This window comes from Jaculus jaculus, chromosome X, assembly GCF_020740685.1.
Source record: "Jaculus jaculus isolate mJacJac1 chromosome X, mJacJac1.mat.Y.cur, whole genome shotgun sequence".
Classification (NCBI taxonomy): Eukaryota; Metazoa; Chordata; class Mammalia; order Rodentia; family Dipodidae; genus Jaculus; species Jaculus jaculus.
Genome location: NC_059125.1, coordinates 46,978,302 through 47,003,304, shown reverse-complemented (window position 1 = coordinate 47,003,304; position 25,003 = coordinate 46,978,302). Strand labels below are relative to the sequence as shown.

At 38.3% G+C, this 25,003-nt stretch overlaps 1 protein-coding gene and 1 non-coding gene across 6 annotated transcripts in view; both read right to left on the bottom strand.

The window, feature by feature from the left end:
* Kdm6a (lysine demethylase 6A) overlaps positions 1 to 25,003 on the bottom strand; it is a 189,039-nt gene that overhangs the window by 72,565 nt on the left and 91,471 nt on the right. For all 5 annotated transcript variants that reach the window (XM_004665765.3, XM_004665766.2, XM_004665769.3 and 2 more), the window contains exons 6-8: positions 20,435 to 20,555; positions 6,774 to 6,828; positions 1,853 to 1,887 (exon numbers count right to left, since the gene is read on the bottom strand). In XM_004665765.3, coding sequence (XP_004665822.1) covers positions 1,853 to 1,887; positions 6,774 to 6,828; positions 20,435 to 20,555 — 211 coding nt within the window. The remainder of the gene's footprint in view (positions 1 to 1,852; positions 1,888 to 6,773; positions 6,829 to 20,434; positions 20,556 to 25,003) is intronic.
* On the bottom strand, positions 8,520 to 8,675 carry LOC123457009. The gene has a single exon (XR_006634855.1). It is a non-coding gene; the product is annotated as a U1 spliceosomal RNA (small nuclear RNA).

Here is a 25,003-nt window from a genome sequence, read left to right as displayed (position 1 = left end):
TTCAACCCCTCAATTAAAAGTTCTCTTTGACAATGACAAATCTAGCTCGCATTATCCATAATGTTGTTTATTTCTAGTAGTCATGTGAAATCGTTACCATATATTTTTTTTTTCGGTTTTTTATTCACTATGTAGTCTCAGGGTGGCCCCAAACTCATGGTGATCCTCCTACCTCTGCCTCCCGAGAGCTGGGATTAAAGGCGTGTGCCACCACGCCCAGCTCATTACCATATTTTTAATCCTACATCTGTAAGAAGTATAGTACATGAATCCTGTATAGTTCTTACTGCCTCTCACCTTTACATTATAAAGTCAAAACACTGTTCTGCAAAGTTACTTAGTTAAGTTTCCCCACAATATCCTGCAGTACAGTTATTGCACTCTTTGTAATAGATTCATTTGTCACTATTTATCCTTACTATTTATTTCTTTGGCCCAAATGGTACATGTATATTTTGGTTTGCATGTGTCCTCCCCCCACCAAAAAAAAGTAAATTCTTTTAGGGCTGGAGAGATGGTTTAGCGGTTAAGGTGTTTGCCTGCAAATCCAAAGAATCCCAGTTCGATTCTCCAGGGCCCACATAAGCCAAATGCACAAGGGGGTGTAATGCATCTGGAGTTTGTTTGCAGTGGCTGGAAGCCCTGGCACGTCCTCTCTCTCTCTTATTCTCTCTCTCAAATAACTAAATTAATATTTTTAAAAGTAAATTCTTTTATAGTTTGCATTTTCCCACTAATAACATAACCTGAAAATCATTTGAGGACTGAACTCATGAGACATGAACATAATTGATCACACCAGAGTATCAGAATCTATTTTATAAGTAAATATAGATAAGGGCATGTAGCTAAATCATGAATCTTCTGGGTACTTGCCTGATTGTACAGTTAGAGCAAAACATGAAAATAAAACTACGTATACATTTAATAAACAGTACCTTTTTTTTTCTTTTTTTAAAAATTTTTATTTTTATTTTATTTATTTGAGAGAGACAGACACAGAGAGAAAGACAGAGGGAGAGAGAGAGAATGGGCGTGCCAGGGCTTCCAGCCTCTGCAAACGAACTCCAGACGTGTGCGCCCTCTTGTGCATCTGGCTAACGTGGGACCTGGGGAAACCAGCCTCGAACCGGGGTCCTTAGGCTTCACAGGCAAGTGCTTAACCGCTAAGCCATCTCTCCAGCCCTAAACAGTACCTTTTGATTTTGGCACTTGTTACCCAATTTGTCTTTCACAAACTATGCTTACCTAATTTTCAGTCTCAACAAATATAATGCTATTTTCAATAGTAGTTTGCTAAAGTAAATGTTACACAACCAGGCAAAAGCTGCCATACACAAGAGAATTTGCAAAGTAAACTGAAAAGATCTGAAAATTAAGCAGCCATGAAACTAATGGTAGTAACATCAAGATGTGATTAATGAACAAAACCATTTAAAAAGCAGCCTATTAGAACAAGTATGTATAATATGTTAAAAAGAAAATGAAGGACTATGAATCACAATATAAATCTTTAATATTGCCATTTGAGTAAATCTTAAAAATTGCATATCATAAAGAGAGATTCTATGTATACAGCAAGTACTCTGTATAATAAACAATATTTTCCCAAAACTACTTAAAAGGCAATGGCCAAAACTTTAATTTCATTTTAATATAACAAGTTTTACATGTTTTGTTTTGTTTTAAATGTAGGGTCTTACTCTTGCCTAAGCTGACTTGGCTGGCCTCAAACTCAAAGCAATCCTCCTACCACATTCTCCTGAGTACTGTGACTAAAGACATGGGCCCACCATGCATGGCCAGACAAATGATACTTTTTTTTTTAAGTTAGGTGAATTAAAACACTTACCTGGGTTTCATATAAGTGGGCAATGTGAAACTGAACTGCAAAGGATGACAAAAAAACAAACAAAAAAGATCAGTATCAATATAGCAAGTTCTGGGGCAAATAAGGTTAAGAATAACAAAATATAAAACAAGCGTAGCTTATGCTATGCAAATATGAAATTATCAAAGGAACATAACTTTGATTTAACTAAAAGAAAACACATAGTAAAGAATAAACACAGTATGAAATCCTATGTAGCTATTGTTGGCCATTATCAAACAAAACTTTTTTCTGTGTAATTATTGGTGTTAATAGCTACAGCAAGGGAGTATATATTTTACAAAGTTAAAAATGACAACATTAGGGCTGGAGAGATGGCTTAGCGATTAAGTGCTTGCTTGCATGGTAGCGAATGCCTTTAATTCCAGCACTTGAGAGGCTGAGGTAGGAGGAATGCTATGAGTTCAAGGCCACCCTAAGACTACATAGTGAATTCCAGGACAGCCTGGGCTAGAGTGAGACCCTACTTCTAAAAGCACAAAAAAAAAAAAAAGAAACATTAATAACACAAATAGAGGAAACACTTAAACTCTCTATATATACTTCAAAACATGACTTAAAGTTACAAGTAAAAAAATAGTTAATATAAATGTTTTAATATATCAGTATCTAATATAAACTGTATTTTCAAAAGCCATGAGACATTTTGTATATATTACCTATAAACACTAATTACAAAGTCATACACCAGGATGATATAGCAACAGCAGAAATGAGCTGATTTTATTTTTCAGTGCTTTAGAATTATATAGATTTCATCATTTTAAAAAGTATAAAAAGGCCAAAACAATTGGAAAGCAAGTGATAAACAGTTTCAGGATTACCATGTATGCATTCAGAAACCAATCAAATCAAAGTATTTTAACTTCAATTTCATTTTCATCCTGACATTGTATATAAATTATCCACCAGTATTTAAATTACTGAATAAGAGCAAAAAATGAACCAGGAATGAAAACTAGACACTGGCTACTTTAAAATTATGACTTTCTGTGGGGAGCCCCTCGGCCCGCATGGCCAAGGCCTATGGGGAAGAGTACCCCTGGCCAAGCCCTAAAGATGGCGCCTGACGGAAGTTCAGTGCTTGGGACAAACAAGTCCATATTTGGAGGAGTTTGCCATCTCTGCCGCTCATTGGTTTCTGATGCTCGTCTGGAGGGGTTGCGTGGCCTAGAGTGATTGGGTGGAGTGAGTGCGCTTATAAGGAATCCCTGCCCGAGGCTCGCGGAAGATGAAGCTTGAAGTTGCCTGAATAAAACTGCTGTAAGAAGAACTGGCGGTTGTGTTTTCCTTGCTGGTCGAGGCGGACGCGACAACTTTCATTCTTAAATGGCGTGGTAGTCTGAATAGACGGCCCCCAATATATTCAGTGTTTTATTAGTTTGTAGTTTGGATCTGCAGCCACCTGGCTGGAGGAGGTGTCACTGGGAGGATCTTAAGGTATGGTGATAGGTTTGAGATTTCAGTCAATCTAAAGATATGCAACAAAGTGGCTGAGCTCCTCCTGGAGTTCCTGCAGGCTGTACAGTATGGCTTTTAGCTTGTGGCTTCTCTCTCTGCTTGGACCTGTAAAAGCAGGCCAGCTTCTTCTGCCATTATGGAACTTCCCCTGGATCTGTAAGCTTTAAATATCTCTTCCTCCCTAACTATACCTGGTTTGAAAGTTCATTTCAGCAAACCTAAAGCTGTCTGCTATAAATAGCAAGTCTGTGTATTTTTTCTCTACCTGGATTTTAAAGAATCTAGGAGCTTTCCAAAATTACATGCAAAAACTTTGTATGGAGTTTTAAAACAAGACCCAAAGCTCTCCTCAAAGCTGAAAGGCTGGCTGTCAATACAGGTTCCTAAGATTATGAGTCAGACACCTTGGTCAAGGCCTACACTTTTATTCACTTCTGTGGGGTATTCTTGTTCCTATTCCCTAGATCAACATTTACATTTAGGTAATAGGTAAACCAAATAACTAATATTTTATGTATCTCATACAAGCTAGAGAAGCAAGCAAAATACTTAATGAACTTTAAAACGAAAGTTTTAGCTATAAAGTACTCTCTGTAAGTTAAATATTATACGTCAAAATTAAAATATCATTAGAATGAAAATTTTTCATGAAAAACATAAAAATTATAACTGAAGATATTAACGCCCCCCCCACACTTCTGGTTCCACTGCAGCCATAGAGTTGTAATCAAGGCTCACCTGAGATCATTACAGAGTGAGGCAGAAATGTTAATTCTGCTCTTCAATACTCTTTCTCTGCTAAGTAACATGGGGGAGGGGACAGAACAAGGTCAACAGCCAGCTGGTGTCCTACTACCACCATAAACTTGCTCTAGGCCCAGCCCTAGGTTCCATGATAAGGACATTAATGTGTTGGAAAGAAAGCCTAATTAGTGGTTTAAGGCGTTTGCCTGAAAAGCCTAAGGTCCCAGGTTCAATTCCCCAGTACCCAAGTAAGCCAGATCACAAGGTGGGGGGCGGGGAGCCACACATGCATCTGGAGTTCATTTGCAGTGGCTGGAGGCCCTGGTGTGCCTATTCTTTCCTCTCCATCTCCCCCCCCAAATAAAGAAAAAGCTTTTTAAAAAGGATATTATGACCCTATGAACTATTAAATCCAATGGCATCTTCTGTGATATAAAAAGCATCAGAAACTTAAATTCTTAAAAGTCCTCTTCAAATTGGAGCATAACCATTCAACTAAAAAGTTTCACATAGCAAGTCTCAAGTGAGGTGACAATTTCTAACAAATATTACTATAACAGATCCTGAAATGTAGTATGTGCAGTAGGGTGTGAATCTGGTGTATGTGCAGATAAGCATGACTACAAGTCAGGTGAACATCAGGTATGCTTCTCTATTGCTCACTGTGTTGTCTCCTGGACAGTGAATCTCTTTCTGAATGTGGAGCTGCAGGTTTTCTCGAGCCCCAGTGATTTCTCATGTCCACTCCTCATGATGGCTATATAGGGTCTGGGGAAACTCAGGTACCTTAGTCTTTATGCCTGCACCAAGTCCTTTTACATTCTGAACCACCTCCCTAGCTGTCTGAAATATGTTTAGAATTAACAAATTTTAACAAATCTTTAGAATTAACAAAATTAATACAAGACAATTATTTTATCCCAAAACAATCTTATGATGAAAAGTCATATCATCATGATTCAACTTTTCAAAACATAAACTGTAAGTAAAAGGTTTCTCCCGCAGAAATGTTTTCACAGCTCACTTTACTTTTTATAATGGATCCATTTTCCTTTGGGGTGGGGGCATCAGGCAAGGACTTTCCATGCCACCACAACCCATATATTCAGAATTCTATAGCCTTTTCACTAATCTAAACATTTCCTTAGACATTTCTAAACATGGAGACTATTTTGCACTAATAGTTTTCTAGGTTGCTGACTAAATAAAAGAACAGAGGAGCTGGGCATGTATCTACTTGCTCACTGTATATATCCCTTAACTCAGTTTTTAGTACTTTGTGTAACTTCAGGTTTAAGTGCAACAATGTTTAACCACTGTTCTCTTGTTCTAAGCTTTTTTTAAAAAATTTTTTTTTATTTTTATTTATTTATTTGAGAGTGACAGACAGAGAGAGAAAGACAGATAGAGGGAGAGAGAGAGAATGGGCGCGCCACAGCTTCCAGCCTCTGCAAACGAACTCCAGACGCGTGCGCCCCCTTGTGCATCTGGCTAACGTGGGACCTGGGGAACCGAGCCTCGAACCGGGGTCCTTAGGCTTCACAGGCAAGCGCTTAACCGCTAAGCCATCTCTCCAGCCCGTTCTAAGCTTTTATTTCTTCCCCTAACACTGTTTGATCAAATGGAAAGGAGGAGGAGGAATGGGAAAGGGAGGGGAAAGGAAAATAAAACAAACAAACAAACAAAAACCCAAATCATACTAAAACATTTATTTCCCTATACCCAAAACCCACTGAATACTTAAATTTTTCATTTACTATTATGCAATTTCTGTCGCGCTTTAAATTTTTTTTCAGGGGCTGCAGAGATGGCTTAGCAGTTAAGGTGCTTGCCTGAGAAGCCTAAGAATTCAGGTTCAAGTCCCCAGTAGCCAGGTAATCCAGATGCACAAGGTGGCACATGTGTCTGAAGTTTGTTTGAATTGGCTGCAGGCCCTGATGTGTCCATTCTCTCTAAACATATATCTTCCTCTTCCTCTCTCCAATAAGTAAATAAAATATTTTATAAAAAAATTTGAAAAACTAAACTGAATTAAAAAATATTCAGTTATTGATTTTCTATATCAAAGTACGTACTATATGAATGTACCAAAATATACTGGCTGAAAAAACAATCACCTTTTGGGAAAAAATAATCTATATGGAAATAGAAAATAATTGTTTGAAGAAAACTGTGTCAGAGCACACTTCCTAAAAACTTTCATCTTAAATTGGAAAATACCACCTAAAACTTTGTAAGTGATATGTCAAACTATAATAAAGTCACAGTATTGCTCAGAATTACCAATAACTTTAATACCACACAGCAGAATCAGTGAGCTATCTCATAAATGTCTTTGTATATTTACCTCTCCTAAAGACTGACAAATCCAATTTGTAATGCCTCTACATCATCTACAAAATAATTAATATGTACATAAAAAGACTTGTTCAATTGAATAGATAAATTTAATTCCAGGACCCACTTCACTATCTGTTTTTAAAACGTGCTGGTCAAAATATCTGGTCTCACATGTTCTGCATGTACAAGTAGTTATAAAAACAACAAATAGTTATGTTCAACAATCCTGGAAGAAACAAACTACAAAAATTATCACTCATATTATTACTATTATGGCTTATTACTTTCAATAAATTTATCTGAATACACACAGCAAACTTAGGTACTCAATACTTACTTTCAGCATTGGACAAAGTGCAGAGGTTACAGTCAACCAAGGCTAACTGCAAATGCTGTAAACAAGAGGAGAGTAAGAAAGTTAAAGCACTAATTAATGTAGAGTCATATGAATAAGTCTTAAAATATTTTTGAGGTATGTCAGACCTAACACAACACTAAAACTATATGAGCATATAAAATGTATGGGCCAATCAACTTTAAGCATCTATTGGAAGCAATTAATAAATGCTGGTTCCATTACTTTCTTGATGCAGTGGAGTGTATATTTTTATATTTTTAGTTCTATAAAGTAGCTTTAGGTTTTACATCTTCGGGTAAACAGGAAGTGTTAAAAAGGTTTAAATAGAATGTATCTTTTGGGGGGGCTGAAGTACTGGGGATGAAATCCAGGGTTTCATGCATGCCACATATGCACTATAACGAGATTTACATCTACAGCCCTGTCTTATCATTTTTAAAAGAATGCTGCAAGTGCAACTGTTTAAAGCAGTTACAGGCACTTGCTTGCAAACTTACCCACCTGGGTTTGATTTCCATGTACCCATGTACAACCAGATGTACAAAGTAGCAAATGTGTTTAGAGTTCATTTGCAATGGGAAGAGTCCCTGAGGTGCTTTCTCTTTCTCCTCACAAATAAAGAAGAAAAAAAAAAAAAAACTTTAATTGCTAAGAGCTGGAAAGGCAGCTCAGTGGTTAAAAGCAGTTGCTTGCAAAACATGACAGCCTGGGTTCAATGCCCTAATATCCAAGTAAAGCCAGAAGCATAAAGTGTTGCATGCATCTGAGTTCATTTGCAGAGACAGGGGGCCCTGGCATGTACATACTCAGTATCTGTGGTTTTTTTCCTCCCTCTCCCCCTTACTCATTCTCTTTCTTTCTCAAATAAATATTTTGTTTATTGGGGAGAGAAAGGGAGGGCCTCCAGCTGCTACAAATGAACTAAGTCCAGATGCATGTACCATTTTATGCATCTGGCTTACATGGGTCCTGGGGAATTGAACCTGAGTCCTTTGGCTTTGCAGGCAAGTGCCTCAACTGCTAAGCACTAAAATATTTTTTAAATGCTAGTAGTCTAATAGTACTACTTTTTTTAAAAAAATTGTTGTTTGTTTATTTATTTGAGAACAACAGACAGAGAGCGAAAGAGGCAGATAGAGAGAGAGAAAGAATGGGTGCACCAGGGCTTCCAGCCACTGCAAACGAACTCCAGACACGTGCGCCCCCTTGTGCATCTGGCTAACCTGGGTCCTGGGGAATCGAGCCTTGAACAAGGTCCTTAGGCTTCACAGGCAAGCGCTTAATCACTAAGCCATCTCTCCAGCCCATAATAGTACTACTTTTTAAATAATGATTTTTATTATGAACTTAACAGTATGAACATATTGCATATTGGCCATATTCTCATTGGGCTATACTCTTATGCCTCCTTCTCCTGCTGCCATTCCACTTAAGGCCCTACTCAGTGGGGTTGCTAGGATTCACTACCGGGGCATGAATACAGTAAGTCTCAGTGGGGCAGATAATATCTCCTCAGAATATACTTTCTTACTCCATGGCTTTTACAATCTTTCTACTCCCTCTTCCACAATGTTCCCTGAGCCTTGGTTGGTGTAATACAAGTCTCCTTTAGTTTTAAAGCTCTCTGCATCCTCAAATTTCTGCTTTGATGAGTTTTGAGGCTCCCTGGTCAGAGTAGTTTTTATCTAAAAGTGAGATTTCAACCAACCTTTTTATTTATTTTTTAATGTGAATGCATTCCCTCACTCCCACAAATTACGCAGTCGAGTTTCCCCTATTTGGTGAAATTGCAGGGGTCAGCACATCTGGAGTGCAATAGGTGAGCACCAACCTGTGTAAACCACCCTCATGATCACAGTAGCTCCCCTGCCAGGTAATCAACCAACTACTTTAAAAAATATTTTTTAGGGCTGGAGAGATGGCTTAGCGGTTAAGGTCTTGCCTATGAAGCCTAAGGACCCCAGTTCGAGGACACACGTTAGCCAGATGCACAAGGGGGCGCACGCATCTGGAGTTTGTTTGCAGTGGCTAGAGGCTCTAGCACACCCATTCTCTCTATCTGCCTCTTTCTCTCTGTCACTCACATAAAAATAAATAAAAATAAACAACAAAAAAAAGTGCATGCCTGCAAAGCTTACCAGTCTAAGTTTAATTCCTCAGTACTCACATAAAGTCAGATGCAAAAAGTGGCATGCACCTTCATTAATATATATATATATATATATATATATATGTATATATATATATATATATATACACACACACACACACACACACACACACACACACATACATATTTATTTTACTTATTTGGGGGGGGGGAGTGAGGAGAATGAGTGCGACAGAGCCTCCAGTCACACTTGTACAGACAAAACTTCAGACACATGTGCCACTATGTAAGTGGGTTCTGGGGAATTGAATGTAGGTCCTTAGGCTTCACAGGCAAGTGCCTTAACCCCTAAAGCATCTCTCCAGCCCTCAACTAACTTATGAAAGTAAAAATATAACTATGAAAAGGCTACTGAAGAATTATTTTACTTTAACTACCTTTTAGTTAGCCTGTGTTTGTATGTGAAATATAATTACTTTTTGGAATGTTGTGTACATGTAATTCTTCAGGAAGTATAAATTCACTAATATTATAGTATTCACTTACAATATCAGAAGCATACCCAGACAATTCGTTAACGTATAACACAAATGTTTAACAATACAAGGTATGAGAACATCTGCTGACTTCTAACACCATTAAATTTGGAATACAGCCGGGCATGGTGGCGCACACCTTTAATTGCAGCACTCAAGAGGAAGAGACAGGCAGCCAGCCTGAGACTACACAATGAATTCCAGGTCAGCCTGGGCTAGAACAAGACCCTACCTTGAAAAAACAAAACAAAAACACTGGAATATAAACAAATTTTTAAAGTAAATAAGCACTAAAGATTTGATACAAATTTTAATTTATTTACTGCATATGCATGTGCCATGTTCATGTGTGTGAGTGTGGGTTCAGGCCTTGCCTTTTTAGAGCCAGAGTCTCTCATAATTCGCTGACCTACTTGAGAGCTTTCCAGAGAAAATTCTCCTATGTCTACCTCCTTTCCCATCGTAGATTTCTCATCATAGATGTACTGGGATCACAAAAGATTGCCAGTTTCTAGTTTTAGTGTGGGGTCTAGGGATCTGAACTCAAAATATTCAAGAGTTGCATTGCAAGCACTTTATCACTAAGCAATTCCCCTGTCTTAAAGTTGGCGTAAAATAAACAACATAGGCCAATCTGTATGAAAACTTCTAAAAATAGGTCTCACAAACATATATTCAAATTTTCTGGGTCTGGGGGAGATAGAATAGTGCATAAAACAGTTCTCAGAGTTTGGACCCTCAGCAGCCAGGTAAATTCAGGGTGGTTGGCTATACTAGCTAGACTAGCTGAACCAGTGAACTCTGGGCTCAAATGAGAGACCCTACCTCAATAAAATAAAGATGAGAGTGATAGAGGAAGATACTTGACCTCAATTTCTGGCCTCCACAGGCACCCACACAAATAAGCATGTACAGCACACACATAAATTTTTTTCTGAGCATCTACAAAATTAAATCATTCTTATTTATAATGCAAATATCTAAAAAGTTATATTTTTAAATAATTGTTAAACAAAATAATTGATGGAAACTTCTATATGTAAGTACTAAAAGGACGTTCTTCATTAAGAGAAAAAAATTATCACTTAACACTAAATACTGTATTTCAAGACAGAATCAACTAGCAACCTTCATTAATAAGAATAAGCTAATATTAGTTATCCAATATTATACAGAAAGACAAGTTAGAAAGTGTCATTTGGTTAGAAAAGAGTAAGTGTTACACATCCAATCACAAATGTGTTATACTGAGCTAGTCTCTGTATTTTAGTATTCATAATCCTTAAGGCTTGCAGTATCTTCTGAATGGCCAAGCACTAATAAGAGGGCATCAACCTTTAATAATTATTTACTGAGAGTCTATAAAACCCTAAGGACAATACAAACACTAGGAATACAATAATCAAGAAAACAAAAGTGAAGAATTACTTGAAAATATTGACTGAAAGGGGGAAAAAAAGCATGTGAATTCTTTAAAAGACTGCTTATACTTTCCCTTGATCTACTAAGTAGATTGTATGTTTTCAAACATCCTTTTAGTGGGCTACCATAGCAATAAAAAATAGCCTATGGCATATATCCTAAGGACTTGTCTCACTGCCTTAGAGATACTTGTTCAACCGTGTTTATTGCCACTGTATTCACAATAGCTAGGAAAAGGAACAAGCCTAGATGTCCCTCAACTGGTGAGTGGATAATGAAGATGTGGCACATTTACGCAATGGAGTTCTACTCAGCGGTAAAGAAAAATAAAGTTGTGAAATTTGCAGGAAATGGATGGATCTGTAAAGTATTATACCTAACTAAGTGAGGTAACCTAGGTCCAGAAAACCAAATGTCACATGTTCTCTCATATATGGATCCTAGCTACAAATGATCTGACTTCTATGTGAGTAGAAAGAAAACTCAGTAGCAGAGTACAGTAAGGTAGAAAGGAGATATAAAGGGAATAGAAGGGAAGGGAAAGGGGGACTTAATAGGATGGTATTGTAAAAAAAACCTACTCTTTTGGACAATGGAACACTCAGGAGACATAGATTGTTACTAGAAAAACCAACTGCCCTCTAATTTGACTGGAGGCCTGCTCCATGGGAGGGAATATATTTCTAATACTGAAAACCTACAACAGGGGTAGTCATGAGCCCTAGGGGTGTAACATCTGCTGCTGTCTGGCTAAATATATATATATACTATGCTCACCAAACTGCCCACTTCTCTTAATGCTCATGCCCATATATTAATAATGCTACTCTCACTTTTGGTTAGAGAAGCTTCTCTTTTCAGATGGCAGTGACCTTGGGATAACTCAGAAGGCACCATGGTGCTGAGAAGTGACAGAGGAGTGCTCAGCACTGAAATATCTCTATCACACCTTCTAAAGCTCAGGGTCCATTAGGAAGAGGTGGCAGAAAGAATGTGAGCCAAAGGAAGGGTAGGACTCTTTACAATGTGCTCCTCCAGACACAAAATGGCCCAGATATCCATGACCTCACAGTGCCTAACACTACCTACACAAGACCATCATAATAGGAGGAAAAGACAGTGACATCAAAGTAAAAGAAAAACTGATTGAGAGGGGGAGGAGATATGATGGAGAGTGGAGTTCCAAAGGGGAAAGTGGGGACAGGGATTTACCATGGGATATTGTTTACAATTATGGAAGTTGTCAATAAAAAAAGGAAAATAGCCTATTGCAAGATATGAATACTATGAAAACAAAGTGTATTTTCCTCTAGACAAAAGGAGCAGCACAGCACTCATATATTCAGATGTACTACAGTCTAAATCTAATTTACCTTGCAAGTAGAAAATATTTAGTTAGGAAACAGATCTGTGGTAGTTTGACTAGATGGCCCCAATATATTCAGTGATTTACTAGTTTATAGTTTGCATCTGCAGCCACCTGGCTGGAGGTGGTGTCACTGGGTGGATCGTAAGGTGTGGTGGTGGGTTTGATATTTTAATCTAAAGATATGCAAAGTGTGCCTAGTTAGAATTCCTGAAATGTGCTGTGCTGTGTGGCTTTTGACTTTTAGGCTTGTGCTTCTCTCTTTGTGTTAGGTCCTGTGAAGGCAGGCCAGCTTCTTCTGCCATTATGGAACTTCCTCTGGATCTGTAAGCTTCAATAAATATTCCTTTCTCCATAACTGTGCTTGGTCTGGATGTTCATCTCAGCAAACCTGAAGCTGTCTGTGACCTAAATGGAAAGATCCTTGACAAGGCCAGTGTGTAAGTTTTCCTTGTTCCATTGAAATATCACAAGGAAAAATATCTTATCAGCAGTCAATGAAAGCTGGCAGGAATCATTTAGACCATGTTTTATATGATTGCTTTAAAAGCAGCAACCAAGGGCTGAAGAGATGGCTTAGAATTTAAGGCACTTGCCTGTAAAGCCAAAGAACTCATGATTCGAGTTGCCAGTACCCACATAAAGCCAGATGCATAAAGTGGCATGTGTGTCTGTCTGGAGTTTGTTTGCAGTGGCTAGAGGCCCTGGCCTGCCCATTCTCTTGTGCACACATGCATGCGCTCGTGCGCTCTCTCTCTCTCTCTCTCTCTCTCTCTCTCTCTCTCTCTCTCTCTCAATTTTTCATAAATAAAAACAATATATATGAAAATTTAAAAATTAGCAATCAAGTCACTGGTATACTGTTTCAAAACTACTGTGAAATATCAAATATTTCCAAAGGGCAAAAGTGGAGAAAAATTAATGGCAAAAGAATACAAACACAAGGGGTTGGGAAAATGCCTCAGTGGGTAAGAACATTTGCTGCATAAGCATGAGGGCCTGAAAGAGCTCGAGTATGATCCCTAACCCCCAAGTAAAAAGTGGGACATGGTCACACACACCTGGAAGCCCAGTCTTGAAGGGGATGGAGACAGGAGAACTATTGGGATTACACAGGTCACACAGTCTGACCAAAAAAAGGCAGCTGCAAGTTCAGTGAGAGACTCTATCTCAAAGATCTTACTATTCTTACTCAGATTTTTCCTCCGAGTATTCTAGTTAGTCTCACTAATCTTCATGATTACCATATTTTACCAAAGTATAGGAATGCAGCTGATTAGAATCTAATAAATTACACAGATATATGGTCCAATCTGCATAGACAAATGATCAGGATAAAAGCCAACTTAATTTTCAAGTTCTGTCCAACAACTGAAAAGTCTACATTCCTAACAGATATGTATAAAAATTGATATGTATAAAAACAATATGTGGTACCATGTCATATATTTTTAAAGAAATACTGGAACAACTTGCCCTGTAAAAAAATTATTTTTGAATATACTTATATTTAATATGATACTAAATATGCAAATTGCTTCATAAAGCTGCCTTTAAACACCAAACATAACTACAAATGTAAGCAATATTGGGTACATACTAAAAGTCATTATTTTGCATGTTTGTTTATACTGGTACATGTGCATGTAGAGGCCAGAAGTTGATACTGGCTATCTTCCTCAACTGCCTTCCATCTTGTTGTTTGAGATAGGGTCTGTCATAGAACCTGAAGCTTGCTGATGTGGCTAGACTAGCTAGCCAGCAAACACAGGGATCTTGTTTCTACCCCCACAGAGCTCACGTCTTCATGCTTGTGCAGCAGATACTTTTCAACTGAGAAAACTTCCCAGTAACAGCCCAACATTTTAATTAGAAGTAAGTTGCACTCTTAAATACTGCAAGTCAGAAAATTGAGACACGATGAACCTAGAATTCCCCAACTACTCAATACAGAAAGCTTGACTACTGCTGCATTTTTAAGCAGCCATGACATTTCATAACTCATGTATTTCATCTATTTTTGCTAATAGAAATTGGGGACATAGAAAACAACTGAAGGAAAGTAAATGACCAACTGAACAACAAAAATGGGCAGATATAGTGATGTAGAGAAACACAGACATTACCAAATGCCTACATAATACAATTAGAAGATCATCTCATAACAGACAACAACTAGGGAAGATTACAAGGTGTTTGGTTTGAACTGAAAATGCCCCTCAACCCCCACCCCTGCTAGGCTCATGTGTTTGAACACTTGGTCCTCATATGGTGGCACTGCCTAGGAAGGTTGTAGGAGCTTTAGATGAAAACGTAACTATACTGGCAATAGTATGACCTGGTGTCCAAATCAGAATCTAATCTTCTGCTAGTCAGAAAAAGCTAAACAAAAATCTGACAAGCCAGGTGTGGTGGCACACACCTTTAATCCCAGCACTGAGGAGGCAGAGGTAGGAGGATCACCATGAGTTTGAGGCCACCCTGAGACTACACAGTAAATTCCAGGTCAGCCTGTGCTATAGTGAGGTCCCTACCTCAAAAAACAAAACGAAACAAAAACTGACCACGTGAATCATGAAGATCCCACAGATATAATGAAGAAGGGGCCAGAGAGATGGCTTAGCAGTTAAGTAGCTTGCCTGTGAAGCCCAAGAACGTGTCTTTGAATCTCCAAATCCCACGTAGCCAGACGCACAGCGACACAAGCATACAGTGTCACATGTGCGAATGAGGGGGTGCACATGTCTAGAGTTTTCAGTGGCTGAAAGGCCCTGATGAGCCTATTTTCTTTCTCTCTCTCAAAAGTAAAAATTAAAAAAGATATAATGAAGACAGAGAAACTTAAAACTATTTTCTTAAGGCTCTATTACAATATGCTAATTTTGTAAGTATCTGCTTAAATTTATCCAGAAGAAATAAATAGTTAAGAATTGCCATATGGGCTGAATATGGTGACAAATAAATATGCGCTTTACTTGTAGATCATCCCTTAACTAAACCTTAAAGTTCTCACCAAGCAGGACATGATGGTTAAGCTTTTAATCCCAGCACTGAGACACTAATGTAGAAAAATCTCCATGAGTTCAAGCCTACTGTAGGGTTACAGAGTTCCAATTCACCTTGACCTGGAGGAAAATCCTGACTCAAGGGGAAGAGGAGTCATTTTCCTAAAATAAATCTTCCATAACTTACCTTTCTGTGTGTCTAATACCTACATAAGCCAGATCCATATACTGGTGCACGTGCCTGGAGTTCGTTAGCAGTGGCTAGAGGCTCTGGTTTGCCCATTCTCTCTCTCTCTCTCAAAAATTAAATAAATGCCCCACCTCCCCAAAAAAGGGTTCACTGGAGAAGTGGTGCTAGGAAAATTGGGTATCTATATGGAGGATGAAACTAAATACTTATCTTTCCTCATGCACAAGAATGTACTCTAAATAGATCAAGGACATCAATATAAGGTCTAAAACCCTGACACAATTAGTGGAGAAATAGGGAGAACATTTCAAGAGGCAGGGAAAAGAGTTACAAAGGAATAGCCTATAAAATGGTAGTAAATCTTTGCCGGCTCTGTACTTGACAAAGGATTACTACCTAGAATGTACAAAGAGTTCACAAAACTAAGACAAAAACAAATCAATCAAAAAATTGGCTATGATTGTCCACCCCCACAATGACTGAGCGCTGCTCTCACAACTCATAAACCCATGGTGAATACCAGTAACCCCACTGATGAGGGACCTCAGTGGAATGGGGACAGGGAGGAGGACAATGGTCTCACCACATGATTTGTCTATACAAAATTTCATAATAATAATTATCCCAAATGCCTACCATGAGCCATGTCACCTCTATCATATACCAACAGTGACACAACTATTGCTCCCAATGCTAGCCTCACAACCAGCTCCAGGGAAATGGTGACAGACACTGTGGTGAGGCTACAGATAACTCAACTGCTAATAGACCCATCAAGGCTATTGTTGTAGAAGAAGGAGCAAGAAGATCGTAAGAGCCATAGGGTGGTGTTGGAGAGATGGTTTAGTATTTAAGACATTTGCTTGCAAAACCAAAGGACCTTGGTTCGATTCACAGGAATCACGTAAGCCAGATATACAAGGTGGCACATGCATCTGGAATTCGTTTGCAGTGGCTAGAGGCCCTGGTATGCCCATTCACTCTCTCTGTCTGCTTCTTTCTCACTCTCTCAAATAAATAAACAATTTTTTTGGGGGGGGGAGAAGAGCCATAGGGTAGGTAAAAGTATCCTGAGGCACCCCCCCAAAACTGACTGACGCCCTAATTGCCCCACAGTATACACCAATAATCCCACTAAGGAGGGCCCTCAGGGAAATGGGGATGGAGGAGAAGAAATATAAGACTATAACCTATGTAAAAAAAAAAATTTTAATGGGGCTGGAGAGGTGGATTAGTGGTTAAGGCACTTGCCTGCGAGGCCTAAGGACCCAGATTTGATTCTCCAGGTCCCACATAAGCCAGATGCACACGGTGGTGCATGCGGCTGGAGTTCGTTTGCAGTGGCTTGAAGCCCTGGTGAGCCCATTCTCTCTCCCCCTCCCCCCCCCCCTCTCTCTCTCTCTCCCCCCCCCCCCACTCTCTCTCTCTCCCTCCCCCCCTCTCTCTCTCTCTGTCTAATAAAGAAAAATAAATCTTAAAAAAAAGAATTGAAATTTAAAAATAAATAAATAATAAAAAAAATGGGTTTATGGAACTGAACAGAGTTCTCAAAAGAAATACAAATGCCCAATAAATTATAGCCCAGCTATACCACCCCTGGATATATCCCCAAAGGATTTTACACTCTATATACTTTACTACAGAGATTATTGTTTTGTACACTTTACTAAAGAGATTCTTAGTTCATCCATGTTTATTTCTATTCTATTTACAATAACTAGGAAATGGAATCAGCCTAGACTGCTCATCAAGTGATGAAAGCTCTTCTATCTTCAACTGCTTTTTTTCCACCTTACAAAAAAATTTTCTAAATATTTGAAGTTAGGGTAAGCATATGAGAAGGAAAATGTGGTATTTGACTTTGTAATCCTGGATTACATCTTAATATAATCTTTTATGGACACATTATTTTCCAATAACTTTTATCATTTCATTTTTTTTAACAGTTTAATTAAACTCCATTGTGTCTATGTACCCTCTCGTCAGAGAGATGTCTTTTTGCAGTTGTTGATGACTACTGGGGAGACTCATAATTTGTCCAAGTGCTGAAAATAAATGGCTGCTGAGAGCTCTATGCTAAATGACATACATCTATATCACCCTCTCCAAAGCTCAAAGAACAGCACAGAAGAAGGGGCAGAAAGAATATAAGAGTGGGGAAATGAGGAGGAATGCTTTGGAATGCTGTTTTCAGGGCATGAAGTGCCTATTGCATTCATGACCTCAAGGCAACTTACATGTATAATATTGGACCTATCAACATTCTGTCATGGCTGGTGGAAGGTGGGGATCAAAGAAGAAAAGGAACTAGTAACATAAGGGGATGAATGGAAAGTACATGGGGTAGAAGGAACTAAGGAAGTTAACAGGAGGAAATTGTGATCAAAATATATACATGTATGAAAATTGTTAATAAAATCTGCTAACATTAAATAATTTTGCTAAGGGCTGGAGAGATGGCTTAGTGTTTAAGATACTTGCCTGCAAAACCAAAAGGACCCAGGTTCGATTCCCAAGAACTCATGTAAACCAGATGCACAAAGGGGCACACACATCTGGAGTGTGTTTGCAGTGGCTGGAGGCCCTGGCATACCCCTTCTCTCTCTCTCTCTCAAATAAGCAAATAAAAGTAAAAGATTTTTTTAAAACCCAAAATAAGGGGAAAAAATTTTGCTAAGATCACCACAATTAAGGTTTGTTAGACCATTAAACTTGGCCTTGAATAAATAAAAGTTCTATTTTGTTTGAGTGTAAATGAGTGTTCCCTGTGATATAAAAGAAACTTAAAATATTGCTACTTTCATGAATATAGAGATTTTTATCAGTAGAATTATTTAGGTTATCTTTGTATGCATATTCAGAGAGCTATATTACAAACTTCTGAACACTTTCTCTTTCAAATGTATTTCTTCAGCAACACTGTGAAACTCCTAGCAAAATCCCTCTTGTAATAGAAGAGGAATATTTGACACTATTATAAAATGCTTATGCTGTAAATTTATTTTATACAATGAAACACATGTTAAGTCCTTGATATCTAATAAAAACTCCGTGTGACCTTAGTTTTAATGCCAATGAAGTGCTAAAATATACAAGGTGGTATATCTGAGCCATTTTCCACTTCAAATCCACTGATATCCACAGAAGAATTTCAGAAAATGCTACACAAAGCCTGAGGAAAACTGGTTTTTCAGATATCCCTTACTCCCTATAGTACTTATCCTAGGACCTGGTAGTAGTTTGAATATGAAATACTGTCCATAGCCCTGTGTGTTTGTGATTAAGGCTCATTTTCAATCCTCAGCTGATGGAGCCTTGCTGGAGGAAATGTATCACCAGGGGTGGACCTTTGAGGTTTATTAGCCCAGCCCTACTGGGAGTTCACTAGCTAGCTCACACACATTGCTACCTCTCAGCTACAGTGACAAGATGTGACGCTCAGTCTCTGCTCCATCATATATTCCCTGCCTGATGAAAGTTCCTTCTGATAGCCGGGCGTGGTGGTGCACGCCTTTAATCCCAGCACTCGGGAGGCAGAGGTAGGAGGATCACTGTGATTTTGAGGCCACCCTGAGACTACATTGTGAGTTCCAGGTCAGTCTGGGCTAGAGTGAGACCCTACCTCAAAACAACAACAACAACAACAAAAAAAAAACCAAGAAGAAAAAGTTCCTCCTGAAACTGTAAGCCTGAAATAAACCCTTTCCTCCTATAAACTGTTCTTGGTTAGGTGCTTTGTCCCAACATTGAGAAGGTAGCTGAAACAGGTCTATTCCTCAACTGTACTTACCTTCAACTATTTTGACCTAAATTCTTCACAATTTACTTGTGTAGTTATGGTTGTATAATTCTCAGCATTGTTCCTTAAAAACTTAGGAATAGTTAACAAAAAAGTATTCACAAAATTGTCTATTTTAAAAGGCTAGAATCATTAAGTATGCTTAAGTACAGTTTTAAAAAACTGTTAGCCATTACTTGTAAGTGAGCTTTTCAAATTACAGGCCAATGCAACATCATTCTTTACCTTCTTTACTTTTCCCTCAATCTATAGAATCATGACAGTATGGAACAGAATACAGCAACAATTATAAACAGTCATAAGTTCACAAAATCGTAACTTTCCCCTACAACTTCGTATCTTATCAAATTGCAATTCTTTTGTCATACAGGTAAACACTGTCTTCGTGAAAAGCATAGTAAAACATAAAATGATAGTTAGTAATGGCAGTAACAGGAACTCAATGAAAAAAATTGAAGAAATATCAAATTCTCATAGGCAGAAGAATATTAAATGGACAATATTAACTTTCTATAATGATATTTATAATTCACAGACCAGAGGTCAAAATACCTTGAGAATATTTTCTTTTCTATAAGTTAGGTACAGGAGATGCTCTGTTGGTAAAAGTAGAAAGACTTCTACTGAGATCCTAGAAAGAAGTGATCAGGGGCTGGAGAGAAGGCTTGGCAGTTAAGGTGGTTTGCCTGCAATGCCAAAGATACCAGTTTGATTCTCCAGGACCCACATAAGCCAGATACACAAGGAGGCGCATGTGTCTGGAGTTCATTTGCAGTAGCAGGATGCCCTGATGCGCCCATTCTCTCTCTCAAATAAATAAAAACATATTTTAAAAAAAGAAATGATCATACCTTGTCACAAGTACAACATTAAATTGCCACTTGTGACCTCTATAGTGGCCAATTACTTATAGGGTGATGATTTAGATGTACAGAGATTGAAATCTTCACCCTTTCTGACTGACCTTAGTCAAAAATTAGACCAAAAAAACCACTTTAATGAGGGGATTAATCATGCAATTCTCAGAATCATAACTACTTTTTCTTTTTAAACCAAATTTATCATTCACTTCATAGCTGACGAACAGCTTCATCATAAATATTTTTGAAGTGCCAATATAAATTCCATCATTTAACAACTGAAATGGACGACAACAACAACAACAACAAAAAACCCACAAAAAATGAAAAACCAACAACAACAACAACCTACCTTTAAACTAGACTCATAGTCTGTGTTCACTTTGAACATAAGCCCAAGTCGTAAATGAATTTCCTTGGCTCGACAAAAGCTGGGATCAACATAAAGCACCTCCTGAAATGCTTTAATTGCCCTGAAAGAATACAGACATGAGATAGCTTAACTTTTTTACGTGCATATAAATGTTCACTTGCTAGTACAATAAAACTGGTTTAGGCACTACTGTTTTAAAATTTCAGATTCAAGCCAGGCGTGGTGGCACACGCCTTTAATCCCAGCACTTGGGATACAGAGGTAGGAGGATCACCATGAGTTTGAGGCTACCCTGAGACTACATAGTTAATTCCAGATCAGTGTGGACTAGAGTGAAACCCTACCTCAGAAAACCAAAAAAATTTACTCTAAATTATTCAAATACATAGTAATCCATGGGTTAATAAGATTCCTCACTGTACGTAATTTTACTGCTTCTACAATTCCTTGGAGAAGAGGAGGGTAGGGTATAGCAGGAAAGTTTACTTTTGAAGGAAGAAGAATGGGAGGAATTAAACTTATTTTTTTAGCATATTCCATAAAGGTAGGACTTCTTTTTAAAAGTTTATATTTTGGGGCTGGAGAGACAGCTTAGCGGTTAAGCCTAAGGACCCCAGTTAGAGGCTCAGTTCCCCAGGACCCACGTTAGCCAGATGCACAAGGGGGTACACGCGTCTGGAGTTCGTTTGCAGTGGCTAGAGACCCTAGCATGCACATTCATTCTCATTCTCTCTCTCTCTCTTGCTCTCAAATAAATAAAAATAAACAAAAAAATTTTTTAAAGTTTGTATTTTGCCTTTAATCTCTGAGTGGAGGGGGGGATACATCTACATGATTGAATGAAACAACTGGCTTGATCCCTACAGATCATAAAGATAGGTATTTTGAGTCTTCAATACTTTCAAAATAAAATTAGTTACTGGGCTAGAGAGATAGCTCAGCAATTAAGGTGCTTGCCTGCAAAGCCTAACAACTTGGGTTTGATACCCCAGTACCTATGTAAAGCCAGATGCACAAAATGGCATATGCATCTGGAGTTCATTTAAAGCAGCTAGAGTCCCTGGTGCATTCAATCATATTATCCCTCTCTCCTTGCAAATAAATAAATAACAATTTTTGAAAAGCTAGTCCTTTATACAAAAAGTTTGGGTTTTTTTTTTTTTTTTTTTGAGGTAGGGTTTCACTCTGGCTGAGGATGACCTGGAATTCACTATGGAGTCTCAGGGTGGCCTTGAACTCACGGCGATCCTCCTACCTCTGCCTCCCGAGTGCTGGGATTAAAGGCGTGCACCACCACGCCCGGCTCACAAAAAGTTTTATTAAATAGGCTACTTGCTTTTTCTTTTCTTTTCCTGGGAGGAGGTATCTTTGCAAGGAAGGGTCTCACTCTAGCCCAAAATTCACTCTGGAGGCACAGGATATCCTTGAACTCACAGTGATCCACCTACCATAGCCTCCTGAGGAGTAAAGGTAAATACCACCATGCTGCACTGTACTTTATCTACCATGTGAGAGTTAGGAAAGAAAAGGTATAACAAAGAATGTATAAGGAAGATGGGAGAGATCACACATTAACACCTCATCAGGAGAAATATTTGCTACCTCAATTGATACTACAATATCTCTTCTAAATTCAGTGTTTGTGAATGTCTTACTCTACATGTGCCTTTAGTACAGGTATCTCTTCCACTTGGTTCATAACACAATGCAGGTATACAGAAACATGGGTTTATTTTAACATATTTTCGATGTATGCTAACATGTAAGTGGGCTACCAACCTATAACCAAAAACACTAAGATAGGCACTAATCAACAAATTCTTTCCCTCCCTTCCTTCTTCCTTCCCTTTTTTCTCTGTGTAGGGTCTCACTCTAGCCCAGGCTGACCTGGAACAGTCCTAGTCTGAACTCCAACTCACAGTGATCCTCCCCCCTCAGCCTCCAGAGTGCTGAGATTAAAGGTGTACACCACCACGCCCTGCATTCAAGTCCTTGATAGTGGGGTTTTGTTTGATTTTTCTTGTCTTTTTTTTTTTTTTTGTTATTGGGGGAGTGGAGGGGGGTGAGGAGGCATACAGGCATGTGTGTGCAGAGACATGAGTCCCCACATGCATGCTTGCACAGGCTAGAGGACAATGTCCTGGGTCCTTCCTCTCTATCCTTTCCTTGAAATGGAGTCTCGCACTCAACCCTCAACCATGGGCTGTGAGTCCCTGCAATTCTCACGTCTCTGCTTGTTCCCCAACCCCCAGATTGGGGTTACAGACATCTGTGGTCAGGCCCAGATGCTTATGTTAGTACTGAAAAATCAATCTCAGCTAGTCTAAGACCAACCAAGCATTCTAACCCACTAGCCACCTCTCTATCAACATCATGGTCTCAAAATTTATTTCAAATTAAATCCTAATAAAAACAATCTTCAGTATTTCATTGTGAGGCTACTGAAATAAGCCCAAAGTCCTTATTCTCTCTACTCTGGCTTAATTTTATTTCCTCAAATATGGGGATGTTCTATTTGCCTAATGATAATACAATACTAAAAACTTAATAATCATTATCTCCATATCAGATGCAAGACCTATGAGCAAAATGTAGTCAGCACCATTCCAGTTAGGTACTGTTCCTAAACTGTGAATTATTTTGTCTAGAATTTCCTTATGTAAATACTAGCATTCTTGTCTTTACTGCTTTTTACTACACTATTCTGGTCATGAATATTTTTATTCTTCAGCTGCTGTCTAAACCTACTATTATCTTCAAGACTTACCAACCAAATTCAGTATCAATTGAATTTTTTTCATTTAAGTGTTAAACCAGCAGTTTTATTTGTGTACTATCTGAAAATTAACTCTCTTGCTTAAGAGCTATATTGTTCTTTTTCTTAGTAATATTCGAAATAAACCAACAAAATGACTTATGAGTATCTGATGGGGATAGCTGTTGAGTAGAATAAACTCCAAAGTTTCTTTACTGATCATTTCCACTCACCTGACACGTAATACATTTACTCAAAGATCAAAGTTCATTTGCTTTCAAATCCTTTATTGATTTTTCTCTCAACCAGGGATGGATGAGTGTGGGGCAAAAGTGTATGTGTAGGGTGGAGAAAATAGGTATCACTAAATCTGAATTTTGGTTATCATTTTATTACCTCATATCTCACTGAAATACATGTGGCCAAAACTCTGAAGCACACAACAGGCTATACCACAAATACATAATTTCTGCAAGCTACAGAATTTTGACAGAATCATAAAGGATTGAAAATGACTACCAACAATTATAAACTGCTTTGATGCCTGGAAAACTACACAGTTCCCAAATATGTAAAGCATATGCTATACTGTACCAAAAACTTTTTATACTACTGTGCACACTACTGTTGACATTTTCAATCATAATCTAAAAATTCAAAAGTAGTTTAAAAAGTTGCTCCTAAGAAAATATTAAGCCATCATTACTAACCCAAACGTATTAGTTATGGACATTAAAAATTTGCATAATGTGGGCCGGAGAGATGGCTTAGTGGTTGAGGCACTTGTTTGCAAAGCTTAAAGATCCAGGCCCAACTCCCCTGTACCCATGTAAGACAGATGCAAATAGTGATACATGCGTCTGGAGTTCATTTGCAGTGGCTAGAGGCCCTGGCATGTCCTTTCTCAATCTCTCCCTATCTGGGCCCCCCTCTCTCTCAAATAAATAAAAATACTTAAAAGAAGAAGTACTGATACTGTTTAAATAAAATGAAAAAAAATACATAATGCATGTGTCAGAGATGGAACACTCTTGAAACATTATAAGGAGATTCTCTGTACTGGCAATGAAAGGAAAAAAAAAAAACTCTCTAACAATGCTTCTGAATAAATCCCAAAGAATTATGTGCAATAAGAAAATTCCTAGGGCTGGAGAGATGGCTTAGCAGTTAAGGCATTTTCCTGCAAAGAACCCAGGTTCAACTCCCTAGGACCCAAGTAAGCCAGATGCACAAGGGAGCGCATGCATTTGGAGTTCATTTACAGTGGCTGAAGGCTTTGATGTGGCCTTCTCTATCTCTCTTTCACTCTTCTCTTTCTCTCTCAAATAAATAAACAATCCTAATCTCAGTAAATCAACAGGCATAAACAAACAAAACACAAAAGTAGTTTCATCCTAAATTCTCCAGTTCAGGCTGTCCACTGAAAGTCTCACCCCAACCATTTCCTTTTCTAACCTTGTAACTGCAAAGAATGGCAAGGTAAGCTAAAGCAGCAATGTGAGCAGTACTTTGGGAAATAACATTTTTAAATAATTAATTTATTTGTTTGCTTGAATCTTTGCAAGCAGAGAAAAGACAGAGAGAATAGGCATACCAGGGCCTCTAGCTACTCTAAACCAACTCCAGATGCATGAACCACATTGTTACATCTGCCTTTACATGGCTACTAGAAAATTGAGCCCGGGTCATTATGCTTTGCAGGTAAATGCTTTAACAGCTGAGTCATCTATCTCTCCAGCCCTGAAATAACATGATTAGCAAGACAGAAAATACACAGCCAGGGTGAATTCAGT